Genomic DNA, 14,520 nt, shown 5'->3' with positions numbered 1-14,520 from the left:
TTTATATTAGGCCACAGAAAGCAATTTCCATAGCCTGTTTTGAGCTTGGAGCTCCTTAATCCAACAAAAAGGAGGCCTTGGTTATCCTGGCTGTACTGAAACCCCAGGATCAGCAGAGTTTATCAGCTCTTACCAGTCCTGATGGAGCAACTGCTGAAATAAGGGTGGGGCAGGCAGGGATGATGACAAATGGGAATTCTTGGAGTTAATTCTTACCTCCACCCGTGAATCAGAGCCTTCCAGCCAGGGAGTTTCCATGGAAGTTGCCTGGAGATATTCTCAGGATTTGGGCTCCTCCAATTCAGGCAAAAGATTGCTTATTGGAAGGACTGTGAAGGACAAAGTCGATCATGCTTTGAACCAAGGGGCTTTGTTTAGTGCAGGCTGCGTTTTCCTTGCTGTGTGTAAGGACAGAGTGAAGAGGAGCCCATTTCCTCTTGTCTTTTCCTGGTGGTGTAGTGGGACAAGCTCAGATCCAGCCTCTGGAGCACCTCAGGAGGCATCAGACCTCCTCTGTCAGCTCACAAACACTGAATTTTCAGTTTCCTGGGATTATTTTCCCAGAACATTTCACTAATTTCAGCTCCCTTGATTCCATTGACTGCAACAAGTTTGCAGCAGGGCTGCTTTGGGTGGTTTGATGTAGCTGTAGGAGATGAGCATCTGCACTTCAGGAGGAGTCCAGCTTTGCTCCTGACTTCCCAGTTTTTCAGTTTGTGATAGGATTTCAGGATACAGCTGTTGTTTGGTGTTTGAGGAAAAAATAATTGAAATTATTTGGGTAGGGGTGAGAGGACAGCGCTGCTTTTGTGGCAGTGCTGAATATTGATGATTCTGTGTGATTAAGAGGAAGTTATTCCACGTTCAGTAATATTTCATTTGCAAATCAGCCTTTTCTGCTTTAATTTCAGTGCTCAGCCTGGCACGTGGCCACTTGTCCACGTCTGTGCCCTGGGGTGCAGCAATTCATCTGTGAGAATTGTCCCAATTTTGGCTCTCACTGGTGCTCCACAAGTGTAATTTGCTGTTCATGTGGTTCTGCTGACTCTTCTACACCTGCTGGGCTTCTTTTACCATGGCTTAAGTAGTTGTGTGGATTTTTTCCCCAACGTCCAAATAATTAGGGAATTAAATTTAGAAGTGGAGCATTCAAATGAAGAATTCTAAATTATGGCTGAATCACAACAATGAGAAAACCTTAAAAAGAAAAATGGACTTGTTTTAAGGTTCCAAACTTTCATAAGCACAGGAATTTTTCCTGGAACTCTGTGTAAATGGAACACTCAGACATGCAGGGGCACTGCTGGTGATCCTGATCCCTGTGTTCCCTGGGGAACAGCACAGAGGGAAAGGTCCTTGGGAAAGTGTTTTTAATAGTTTTGGGTAAAAGCTGCCGCAGGGGCCTCAGGAGGAAAGTTCTGGAGGTTCATGGTCTGGGCATGTGGATGTGTTGTGGCCTTCAGTAATGGATTTGGGAGGTGATCCATGAAATTGGCCAGGAAACCTTTATGGCAGGATAAATGCGAGCTCTGATTAGATGAAATTAAGAAAATGAGTTTTAAACAAGAGGTGTATGGTGCTGGCCAGCTGAGCCCCAACATTTCCCTTCCCTTAAATTTATGGGGCATTTGTACTTTCAGGGTCAATGCAGCTGGAATTGGATCATCTGTTCTCCTTTTGTTCCAGTTTTCACTGCTGGATTATTGGTTCTGTTTGCTCTGTTCATTTGGCTTCTTTTGGGTATGAAAACTTCCAGCTGCTGTGCTCAGCCTGCACCACAATTAGCACAGTGGAGCAATTAACTACAATTAACATGGAGCAATAATGAAGCAGGAGAAAAGAGTGTTTTATAAAGAGCCTGACATCATATCCTTCACAACAGAGCTGTCACCCACGTGCTGGGCATACTGGTGTTACTGGGAGCTCCAAAATTCCACCCTCCCACCTTAGTGTGCAGCTGTGACCCCATGGAAACCTCTTCCCATTGTCCAGGAATGGTTTTGTCCCCAGGGAAAAGGAATTCAGGGCTGGAAGTTTCCTAAGCTGTGCTGTGGTCTCAAGCTGTCAAAAGTGTTATCTCACCTCCTCTCTCTTTTAGTTGGGGAAAAAAATGCTTCTGTTCCCTGCTGAGTGCCAAAAATCCTCTGAAGTCTCCTGCTGGAACCCACTGATTTGGAATATCAAGTAGGGAGAGTTATTCCAGTTTTTCTGGTAGCAAGGAGAAGTGAAAAGGGCTGGGGAAATCTCAAAAGGTTTTTATAAGAGATTGTTTGCAGCTGTTTCTTTCCTTCCTAGTAAATACCTCTTGTCTAAAACCTTTAAAATTTAGTCAAGAAGCTGAAGAATTCACACAAAAAATTAGTTTCCACCCAATTAAGGCTGCAGGGACCCCCCCCAAAAGCACCTGCTGCTGTTTCCTGCCCCTTCCTGCACCTCCCAAAGCCTAACACAGTGAACAGGCACAATAAGGAAGAGAAGTGCTTTGCATGGATCCCACCATGGGAGGCAATGGAAATCCTGAACAAAGCCCTCCCCGTGCTCTGTTTGCCAAATGAAATGTTTAAAGAGCAATATTCCATCGGGTGTGTGCTCCTGGAGATAGGAGCTCCAACCTTTGCATTCCTGTAAAAGCCTGCTTCCCCTTGAACTCCAAAAGTTGTGTTGGATGTCATGGGGAAGAAACCAACTTTTTAAGGAATTTAAAAATAATGGAAACAGGACTGATGAGGAAGTGCCCTGGCATTCACACCATCATACTGTCTAGATGAGCAGAATCTTTGGAGATAGAATTTATACCAGCTGGCCGAGTAAATAGTTTTTCACCTCCAGTGTTGGGATTGTACCTTTTGGTCTATTTTACGGACCCTTTTCAGAGGATTTGTCACAGGTTTAGCCATTTTTCATCTCCTGCGATGCCCTGTTCATGACTCGAAGTGTGATTACAGCTTGGCACCTCATATTTGCAGGTTCCCCACTGTGATAAACTGTCAGGACAGCCCCTGTTGGAGCCTAAACCTCTCAGCTGAGCCCTCAGCACACTCAGGTATTTATTTGTTAATGCCTTAATTTGAAGCAGATCAGAGGTTTTTTTCTCCCTCCAGAAATGGGAGATGGCTTGGGCTGGAGCACCAGTGAGGATGAACGGCTCAGTTCACCCCTGGGTTCATTTAAAAGATGCTTAAACCTCACCCCGAAACTTTCACCACAATATAATCCATCTGCCAGAGTGCCAGCGTGGCCCACACACATCCAGAATATTTATGAATGACTGGAAAGCACAGAAGAGCTGAGTCATGGAGCCAGAGGTCATTTCTGAAGAATAAAACTTTATTTTTTTGCTGAAAAAACTGCATACACATGTTCAGATCTGTGCAACCTTCATCACATGTCTTCGTTTCCAAACAAACTTGTGCTTTGAAGCATGCAGGAGCCCACTGCAGCTTGAGAAAGAAGTTAAGAGGTTTTTTTTTTTTTGTAAATCTAGAACTGTGCAAACATCATTTGAAAGCTATTTACATTTTGCACCTCTCACTTCTACTAACAGGAGCATCAGCTGGTAAAGACGTGCAGTGTGCAGCTGTAATTTATGATTTGGCATCCATGTTTGATTTAGGTGTAAAGTGAAAACCAAACAAACCTCCCATTGTTCCAAAACCTCCCCACAGGCAATGGTAATAAATCTAATTTCTTCTTTGTAAAGGAGATCTCTTGAAGCACTCAGCCTTCCCTGCAGGTATTAAAATATTATTTCCACTCTGGATCTTCTTCCCCCGGTGCTGACTTTGCTGCCGTGGTGAGTGGGAGCAGCAAGAAAAGAACTTGATTTTCAGCAGAGCAGGCAGGAGGGCACTGAGACAGAGCAGGGCTGCTTCTTCCTGTCATCTTCACTGAACTGCAAGATGAGGTGGAGCATTTTTTTCAAAAAGAAAATATTTTAGACCATCTGAACTCAGATGCAGAAACTTAGGCGTGAAAAAAGCTGGACTGAAGTTCATCCTCCTGTTGCTTTCTGTTCCAGTTTCCTCTCCCATCCATTAAAGCCTGGAAGTCAGTAACCAGCCAGATATGAACACTCAAATCCTGCTGGATATCCTCATTTTTTAATATCCCCTAACATGGCCACTGGACCGTGTCGATAGAACTTGGTGTGTGATGAGCCCCCAGAACAGTCTCTGCCAGAGTGGTTCAATGAGGTGCTGGAAGCGGGAGCTGCTTGCATCCTGTGCCATTCCAGGCGGTGTGTCCCATTCCCAGAGTGTTTATGGAAGAGGGGCTGTGCTCAGCGCCCCGCTCTGCTCTCCAGCCCCGGTGGTGAAGCAAGCAGGGTTTTCCTAAGTGCCAAACTTCAGCATGAACACAATTTCACAAAGCTGCAAGAGCTGCTGGGCCCTGCTGCGGCCGGCTCAGTTCACCACGGTGCCCTTGGGCTGGGCCCCGAAAATCTGGGAGAAGAATTCCAAGGCCAGGCGGACGTGGATGGGCACGAAGACGTAGGCTGTGTACACCACCATGGCCACCACGGTGACGGTGATGGTGTGGAACATGGACTGCTCCCAGGGCTCCAGCACGTAGCTGCACGTCACCAGCTGGTACTGGTAGTACAGCCAGTAGAGGTAGTCCTTCACCCTCTTCACGTCCATCTTCAGCTCCACGGGGGTTGGAGGAGACCTGGAATGACAGGGAAGTCGGGATTACAGCTGGGATATCCCATGGAACCACTATACAAACTCATTTTCCAAGGCATCAGTGCCAACCAGCTCCCTGGAGCGAAGGAAAGTGTTGAGTTCTGCAGCTGCTGCTTGGTTACTGGAGCTGCATGAGCTGGGCATTCCCAGTTCCCAGAAAAGCTGTGGCTGCTCCATCCCTGGAAGTGTCCAAGGCCAGCTTGGAGCAACCTGGGATAGTGGAAGATGTCCCAGCCCATGGCAGGGGTGGAACTGGATAATTAAACTCCCTTCCAACCCAAACCTTCCTGTGATTCTATCAACTGCCACATTGTGAGTATGTTTTCCTATTCATTCCCTGTGGAAATCAGAGAAACAGGCATTTAAAAGGAAAGACTTTGGGCCAGCTTCCATAAATGTTCCATAAATTCCATGTATGCCCTGGAATAAAGATGAGATTAAACAACTGCTCTGTAACAACTCCTCTGCTTACTTTTGATAACCATTTTCATTGTTCTGCAGTTGCTGGGAGTAAAGGAAAGACAAGTTAGGAAAGAGAGAGGGAGAAAAAAGTAATCTCTGATTGCAGAAGGATTTTTTTCAGCTCATTCCAAAGAAATGAAAAACGTTACAGATTAAAAGAGCATTTAATGGAAACTACAAGTCTAGAGAAGATGTTCCACTTGGATAATACCTTTATGCATTCATTGTTCCCGGCTCCACTTGGAAAGGAGAATGGCTGAGCAAGAATTAACGAGGAAATAGGGTTTGCTTCCACTGTTCATTGGTAAAATTGCTTTTTGGTGTTTTAAACAATCTTTAAATGCAGGCTAAAAACATCTATTTAGAGAAAACTGAACAATAAGAAACTGTACAAGGCTTTACAGAAGGATTCCTTTATTTTGGGGTTTAAGGGCATTCAAGCAGATCAGTCCACAGGGAATACAACAGATTTCCCTGCTGGAAAACCTTCCAATGTCCCATTTTGTTCTACACTTGTGCTGCCTAAAATGCCAGGAACAAAGAGGCTTGGACATATCCCATCCCTCCAGTCTGGTGTTCGTAGTGAGTTTGGGCCAACAGAACTTTGCTGTCCCTCAAAGCAACAAATCCTAAAGTAGCACTGGGAAATTTACAGCCTGGGATTAACATAACGATGGGCCACTGATATTGGTCAGAAAGGTGACAATATTCAGTGGTTTCCTGCTCTGTTCTGGAGGGACGTGGGGATTTACCAAAGGGAAGGCAAGTTTTCCCCCTAATTCTCCCTAAGCATTTCCTTCACTTCTATCTCCCCATATTTCCTAGACCAAGAAAGTTCCTACAATTCTCTGGGGGACAGATGAACATTTTAAATCCAGCAGTGGCTGTCTCTGTGACCAACTTTCCTTGCAGGGGTTCAGGCTGGGGAGAAAGGCACTGCTGCTCTCTGGCCTGGCATGAATGGAAGCTGAACCCTTTCAGATCATTTATTTTAAGGCAGAACTCCAGAGAGAGGCTTTAAAGCCTTGTAAATACTGCAAAGCCTTCAACAGAAGTGGCCCAGCTGGCAAACTGGGACTCCCTGAGAGCCAAAAGTGACTCTGTTTAGACTTTCTGCAAAAAGAGCAGCATTTCCCACTGAGGAGGTGAAGCCCTTTCCTGTACAGTGGGAAGGAGAAGGAGGAGGAGGAGGAGAAGGAGAAGGAGAAGGAGAAGGAGAAGGAGAAGGAGAAGGAGAAGGAGAAGGAGAAGGAGAAGGAGAAGGAGAAGGAGAAGGAGAAGGGAAAGGAAAAGGAAAAGGAAAAGGAAAAGGAAAAGGGCCCTCTCACACTCTCCAGGGTTATGGGATATACACTGGGGTTAGGGCTGTGCTGGTTAAACTCATCCCTTCCGTGGGTTAATCCCTGCTAATCCTGACCCCTGCATGGAAAAGGTGCAAGGCTGGAGCACTGCTGGGGGTGTTTAAGGCTCTGAGTGAGCAGAGGTACACAGACTCTTGTGCATCTCCATCCACAGCTGGTGTAAAGAGCAGCCAAAGGCAGGAAAAACATTCCCAAGGCTTATTTTACTGATATTCCAGGCTGCAGCCCCACCACCAGCACTTGGAGGGACACATGAATAAAGGATGAGGTAGTTAAAATGATGAGCAGCCCTTTGGGTTTAACCAAAGCCCTTTTCCCAGCCTGGGGATTGCATTTCCATGCAGCTCCAGGACAGCCTGGGTTGCTTTCATTCTCCCAGCTCCCAGTGCAAGGCAGTAATTCCATCCCCAGGCACTCAGACACTCTGGAACACCAGGAGGAACACGAGCTGCCTTGATGCTCTGTGGTCTCCTAATGAATGATGGAGGCTGGGATAAGTAAAAGGCAAACAGCAAATTACAGTCTGTGCCCTCACCACTGACACACTTCCCCTGCTTTTCATCCAGCCAGAGACTGCCTCCGTTAGCAGGGAGCTGGGAGGGATAACGCAACTCCAGCTGCATAATTTATAAAGGAAAACACAGGAGGGGAAGGGCAGAAAAGCCATTTTAAAGCAGCTGCTGAGGCAGTGAGAGACAAGGCTCCCCCGGGTCACTGTGACACAGAGCCCTTGGGGAAGGGACAATTTGCATTTGGGCCCGGTGTGAGGAGTAAGGAATAGCCCCAAACCTCACAGCTCCAGAGGTCTGTGGCAGCTTTACCACCCCAATGAACTGTAGCAGCAATCAAAGGGAATAGCAGATCACTACACAAACTTTGGAGGCTAAAAATCTGTATTTTAAGCAGGATTGGTCCTAGAGAGGCTTCACTTCCATTACTGTGTTTTATTCGATCGCTGCTGGCACTCCGAGTTGAAAGGGCCCTGAGTTACTCCTCAGTTCCCACTACTCCAGAGCAGGAGATAATTTGTTCTTATGCAATTTTAACTCAACATTCATTTGTCTACAAATTTTTTAATTTAAATATTCAGTGGTGTGGGGAAAATGCCCTCCTGTTCAGAGGCCACGGGACTGTTACAGCCAGCTATGAGGGAAATGAAGAGAATTCAGCTCCTATTAAGCAATATTCAGATTATTTTCAGCAATTCCACTTCCAAGGGGAAAAAAAATGCAAGAAGAGAAACCTGTAAAGCAGCTTTTACTGTTTTAAGTGGCTGCCTGATTTTCTTGCTTGTTGACACATGTCTCTGATTAGGGCAGCTCAAAAGATAAACCAGCATCCAAATATCAAGGTTTCATTTCAGAGCATGCCTAATCTCCCAAATTTCTTTAATAATGACCTTATTTTCTGGGGTCAGAGCTAGCTGGGAGCTGGAAGATGTCAGTGTTAGGTCCTTTACTCTGTAATTCCTGCTCTGAGCAGCTGGGATTTGGAGAATTTTGTTCCCATTATCAGTCTGCAACTCTGACCCGTGGCCGGACAGCTCCTGCTGGGAAATTCCTGTGGGAAGAAACATTCTTGCAGGGGAACTGGGAGAGACTGGTTTCCAAAGAATGCTTGAAAAACACCTTATGCCCTCAGCAGGAAGGGTTGCTCGAGTTACACATACAGGGAAAAAGGATTTCCAACATGTATTTGGGAAAAGTTTGTCTGGAGGGGAAAAACAAAGCCTGGAGCTGGAAATGGCCTCATGATCATTCAACAGGTGCTTTAAATGTAAAGGAGGGACGGGGTAAGAAATAAAAGCAGCAAACAAACAATCCATCCCCAAAATGCAAATATTTAATTGGCTAAAAATTGGCCCTTTGCTGAATAATGGCTGAGATAGCCCCGCAGCAAGAGTGGGTGGGGTTTGCAGCATCCTGAGGGAATCCTCTTGTGCTGGAGCTTAAATAACTTCCTCCCACGAGCCCCTGAGGGGGTCTCAGTCCCACCACCCCTGAGCAGCCACATGTGGGCAGGTGCAACCAGGCAAAGTGCCAGAATTCATTTAAAGTTGTCTGATCTGTAAATAATTTGGGATGTTAAAAGCTAAATGGGTAATCACCCCCTTGGGATTGAAATAGAAACCCTGTCTGCAGGTTATTTATGTGGAGCTGTTCTTATTTGTAACTTCACTGTGTTAAATGGGTTTGTTCTGCTGAATATCCTGACTTATCCAGGGCACCAATCTTGTCCCTCCTAATGCTGGCATAATTCTGGGATGAGCCCAGTGGTTTCACGCAGGCCAAGTGCAAACAGAACCAGGAAGGGATTCCCATTCCCATTCCCAGCTCATCAGGCATTTCCTTTCATGTTTTATTCAGTGAGCACCAAGCACTGTGCACAAGGAATGAAATGCAGTGGATCAGCAGTTGGGCAGAAATTGAGATGAGGCAGCAGTTGGTGCAGGGAATCCAAATCCTGGCATTTCCTGGGAACTCCACCTCAGCCTGTTCCTCTGGTGCATCCCTGTGGCTCTGATCCCACACAGAGCATGGCCATGGAGCAGCAGCTCAGCCTGGAGAGCTGCCTTCCCCTCCTGGAAAGCAGGTTCCTGTAGCACTCCCACATGGATCTTTAAATGAACCCTCCAGCTTGTTCTCCCAGGGAGGAGATTCCAAGCAGAATGGGAATGAGAAGAGCAGCAATAATCCCAGCACAGCTCCCACTGCACTCAAGGATGCACCTCAAAAACCATCTTGACTTGCAGATTTTCATAAATAACCATCCCTGGAATTCTGCAGTGCACAGCAGAGTGAGGCAATCCTGGTTTCCCTCCCTCAGCTCCCTGAATCAGTGCCTCAGCACCCTTGGCCATCCATTATAGAGCTCCAGGAAATGTCAATCCCATCCATATGCCCCGTGCAGCAGCAGGATGAAGGCCTGAGCTGGGGAAGTTTTACTGCTGTGTGTGACTCAGCCATTCCGCGTGTGGGTGAACGTGGTTTCACTGCGCCAGTGGGGTTTGCTGGAAAAAAAATCTTCCAGGAGTGGAAGGGGTAAGGCAGAAAGAGCAATGGTGTTTTCAGCCCTGTTTCTGCTTTACCTCACACAGGAGAATGAACTCCAGCATCTTCCTAATCTTTAACACCGCCTTCCTTCCTGCTGGCCCCACTGGGAGCACACAGGGGCTATTTTGGTTCTTTCAAATGTTCCGTAATGCACACATGGCCCAGGACCTCTCCCTGTCCAGGAAGACTTCCTGTAGCCTCTGGTAACTTCAAACCCCTCCTCGAGTGGCAGGGCCACACCTGCACAAAGTCCAACCCAACTTCCTCATCTCCACCTGAGCTCAGATCCATGTGTGTGCTCCTCCTGCAGCAGTTCTGGCCTCCCAAACTGGGGTTTGGTGCTGTGATTCAGCTGCATCTCTGCCTGGAGCACGTGGATTCTGGAGCCCATGGATTCCTGCCACAGTGTGCCTCCCCAGCTGGATAGAAGAACAGCCTGAGGATTGCTGAATTTGCTCCTTCAGTTGGGTTAAGTACAAAGATGGAGTTTATGATGGCCTAAAACGATGTGGAAAGTCCTTTTAAATGACATCCACAAGTTTTTGACCCTCAGGAAAGCAGAGCCTGATCTGCAGCACCCACAGGGATCTCATTTGGAGAGAAGCTTCTGACCATTCAATACCAGCACAGCAGTTGAAAGCAGTTGAAGTTCAGACTGATTTAATGCCTCTCCTGCCCCTGACAGCTGGAGGCTGCTCCCAGCAAAGCCACAGCTCTAAATAACTCAACTGTCCCTAACTTTGCAGCCTGGCTGACTTATCAGTGCCCAGTCTCATCCTTACTCAGGCACAGAGAAAGGAGAAGATGCAGCTTCTCTGTAACAACAGCATTCCTGGAGCAGCTCTGTCCCATTTTCTTCCAAGGCCAAATTAATTTTTCAACAATTTTCCTGTTCCTCCCTCCCCTGAAGTTTCCTCAGTCGTTTCCTTACATAACCAGCTGCTCCTTGCAGTTTATGTACAGATCCCTTCCTTTGCAGCTTTCCCTGGGCTGGGCATGGTTTGGGCTCTGGGTCCTTCCCCTGGGACAGGATTTGTACCTTAGAGCAGAACGGGTGAGCAGCTCTGCCAAGGAAGATGGGGAAAAAGGCAAATTGGATCCCAGGGAAAGCTTTCCCTGTATTTTCAGTGTAAGGAGCATGGTTTTGAACAGAACCATTCCCAACCAAAACCCCAGGTTTGGGACTAGAGACCAGCACCAGGTTTAAATTGCAAACACCTAAAAACTGAGAGTTCCCCAAGAACTGTTCCAGGAGTATCTCAGAGGGGTTTTGCCTTCGCTCCTGGTGGCCAACCTCAGTTCCTTGTGAGATTTGGGACATGATCTACATCCTTCGAAGGCTTTCCAGTTCAGGAGGTTGTGTAAACACATCAAGCTATAAACAAAATAACTGAGATGTCTGGGCTCTAAAAAAAGAGATTTACTTTCAGTTGTAGCCCTGATTTATTCAGATTGCTTTACTTTGCTCTGAGTCATTTCTGAGGCAGCTGAAGGTAACACCTTGGGTTGTGTGCAACATGAGAAGGTGAATATTGTCACAGCTATGACAGGTATTAGGGAAACACAGGGACCAAACCCTTGTGCAAGTGCATCTCCCCTGAGATCTCCTGGAAGGAAGCAGTGTTGCACCACTCCAGTCACTGCCCCAAAGGGGAAAAGCAAAAATGGAGTGAGATTCTTGCAACAGATAAGAAACAAAAAGGGAAATGCACTTTTTTTCACAGATTTAACCCCATCTATGCAGCGAGGAACAGCTTCCTTTGCAGGCCATTTCCTCCCTGTGAGCAAACAGGTTTGGACACACAAAGCTGTTGATATCCATAAAACAAATTAAAAGCTCCATAAAATCTGGCTTGGCAGGAGCCAGAGCGGAGCCCCGGCTGCTCCCCAGCCAGCTGGAGCGCTGTGTCCTGGTGCTGTGCGCTGCATCTCCTGTCCTGGATGCTTTTGGGGCACAGAGGAGTGGGACAGGCATTGCCATGGGCCCAAGCTGCTCCCCAGGCAGCGTTTCAGCATCTCCCATTCCAGCTGGAATAACATCCATGCTCCGTGCACAGCTTCCCTGCTTTTCTCCACTGAACCTGCAACATCCAGAAATCCCTCCAAGGACTCATGGGATTGCTCTCAAGACACAGTTATTTGTACCATACTCGTGACATTCGTGAGAGAAAGATAACCAAGCATCCCAATTCCTAAAGCATTAAAATCCACAGTCCTCAAAGTCCCTTGTGCTGAGTAAGCAGAGTCTAAGTGTTTATTGCAGGGATTCTCCTCCATATTATCCAAGCTTTATCCAACAGGGAAGGCAGGTCTTGCACCTGCTTCCCACTGAAGGCAGCCACCAGCAACTCTAAGAAAACCAAAGAGCAAAAATCCGCCAGCAATGAGAATTCCCAGCACAGTGGTGTGAGCAGCACAGTCACCTTCCCTCCTCTGTTACCCCCCACCTACTGCAACCTTTTCACTCCTGGGTGTTTGATGCGTTTTTAGGGAATCCCTAAGGCAAACCATCTTCCTGACATCTGGAAATCCCCGACTGCAGGGCTGCAGCAACAAGTCACAGGATCACGGAATGGTCTGGCTTGGAAGGGACCTTAAAGCTCATCTCATTCCACCCCTTCCACAGGCACGGGCACCTTAAACCCAGAGAGCCCTCGCCGGAGGCTGCAGGTCCGGCTGGAATGCCACCAGCTCCCTTGAGGAAGGCACAGCACAGCAACCCCCGGAGGTTCTGTGGCTGCCAGCCCCGCTCCCGGCCTTCCCCCCGCTTCTTACCGAGCCGCCGGGGACCCGCCGTGGCAGCGGCCGCACTCGCCAAGGTCAGCGGCCCCTGCCTGGGGATGCTCCGGGACGCGCCTCCGCCGCGATGCCCTTGGGCGAGCCGAGCTGAGCGGGGAATGAGCGCCGGCACCGGGAGCACCGGGCTGCGGGAATGTCGGGGCTCGGCGGCACGGGCGCACCGGGCTGCGGGAACACCGGGATGCAGCGCACCGGGATGCAGCGCACCGGGATGCAGCGCACCGGGATGCAGCGCACCGCGGCCCCGCGCCTCCCTCACCTCCGCTCCCCGCACCGCAGCTCCCCAGCCCGGCGCTGCCCGCGCTTAAATCCCCACCTTTCTCCCTCCCTCCCTCCCTCCCTCCTTCCCTCCTCCCTCGCTCCTCACCTCCCGCCCGCTCGCTCCTGTGGCCGCGGCCCCGGGCCGGTCCCTCCGCCCCGCCCGCTGCCGCAGCCGCTGCGCTCGGTCTTGCGGCGCCGGGGCGCGGGGGAGGAGGAGCAGCGGAGCTGGGCTCGGGGAAACCCGTGGGATGGAGCCGGCTGGCACCTCCGGGACGCCAGCTGTTTCCCTGGAGCGCCGTGTTTCCCTGGCTTTTCCCGGCGCTGGCGTCATGCGCTCGGCGGCCGCGCTGCAGGATGCGGGGCTGCGCCAGAGCTGCCCCGCACGGAGCGGCTTCATATCGCACCCCTCCATCGCGACAGACTCCCTTCATATCGCACCCCTCCATCGCGACAGACACCCCTGCAGGGTTCTTATCCTGCCAAGGGTGCCGGCAGGTGCCTGCGAGCATCCCGGCTCCAAGGGATGAGTGGGAAGGAGCTGAAGCTGCAGCGCGGTGTTCCAGCGGGAGGAGAGGGGATTGGGGATGATTTCACCATTTATCAGGAAGTCCCAGGTATCAGTTGAGGGGTTTCCAGAAAGGAGAGATAGGGATGGACCAGGACCTACCAGATTTTATCTGAAATCCTGTGAAATATAACATGACCCTGCCAATCATGAGGCTCAGGTTTCTGTAGTTTATTCTGTCCCAGAGAGAAAAAAGCTTAATTTAGTGTCCTGCTCGCTACCAAACAGTTACTTTAGAACGAAACCTTTCAGTTTAAGTGAGAAATAGAAGTGTCAGAAATGCTTTTTCCTCTACTTCCCCCTGGGGCAGCAGGATTCCAGGCACAATCTCCCCCACTAAACAATGTCGCTGTTCTGGCACCCACCGGTGTCTTCCAGCCACAAAGGAACGCAAACTCTTTCGAGGGCCAGATGTACCAGCTGGTATTAAAGCTGCTCTTTTCCTGTTTGAACACATTGTAACGATGCTTTAAAACTGCTCTTTCCTCGGTGAACACCTTTAAAAGGCGCTTGCACAAACAGAGCTGCGCAGGTGACAAAAGGGCGATCAGGATGTGATGCTTTCATTCCCAGCCCAACAGTGCCTCTTTCTGCCGCTGCTATTTTTATGGGTGTTGACTGAGGAACTGATGCTTGCTTAGCCTTTGATCCTAAAATATTCGCATGGAAAGGCTTTGTTTTAAATGTACAGATCGTTGTGTCCCTTTCTAGCTCGGAGCAGAGCTCCGGCCCGTCCTGCAGTTCTGTGTTGTGTCTGGGCATGACTCGGGGTGGTGAAATCCTTGAGTGGGCACAGGTTGAAATGGTCTGAGTGGTTTTGCCAGGGATCAGCAGTGGGTGGGTGTCACCCCAAATTCCCTAAAAATACCGGCAAAAGCATTTTGGGTTATCAGGGCTCCACACAACAGCTCCATTTGGGGTTTTCCAGGGGGCTGCTCTGTACTGAGAGGAGGTTACAAATAACTGTCCCAAGTCTCGTCAGCACCCTGATGAGCTGCTACTGCCTTGCTTCTGATGGGCACAGAATCATTGAATCTTGGAATCATTTAGGTTGGAAAAGACCACCAAGATCATCGAGTCCAGATGTTCCCAAAGCCACCACTAAACCATGTTCTAAAGTGCCACATCCCCACAGCTTTTAAATCCCTCCAGGGATGGGCACTCCAGCAGTGGCTTGGGCAGCTGTGCCAGTGCTGGACAGCCCTTTCCAGGAACGAATTGTTCTCGAAATCCAAACTGAACCTCCCCTGGGACAACTTGAGACTGTTCCCTCATCCCTGGGAGCAGAGCCCGACCCCCCCCCCCCCCCCCCAGCTGCCCCCTCCTGTCAGGGA

The 14,520-nt window shown here is 49.0% G+C and overlaps 1 protein-coding gene across 1 annotated transcript; it reads right to left on the bottom strand.

The window, feature by feature from the left end:
* Positions 1 to 4,403: 4,403 nt before the first annotated feature.
* Positions 4,404 to 4,640, bottom strand: SPTSSB (serine palmitoyltransferase small subunit B; the record flags this gene model as incomplete). Its single annotated transcript, XM_082288413.1, has 1 exon — positions 4,404 to 4,640. The coding sequence occupies one exon, from the start codon at positions 4,638 to 4,640 to the stop codon at positions 4,404 to 4,406; it is 237 nt and encodes a 78-aa protein (XP_082144539.1).
* Positions 4,641 to 14,520: the final 9,880 nt, after the last annotated feature.

The sequence above is a fragment of the Coloeus monedula genome (assembly GCF_965178545.1).
Source record: "Coloeus monedula genome assembly, chromosome: 10".
NCBI classification, from domain to species: Eukaryota; Metazoa; Chordata; class Aves; order Passeriformes; family Corvidae; genus Coloeus; species Coloeus monedula.
The sequence above is the reverse complement of the archived record's forward strand: the minus strand, read 5'-3'. Positions and strand labels throughout refer to the sequence as shown.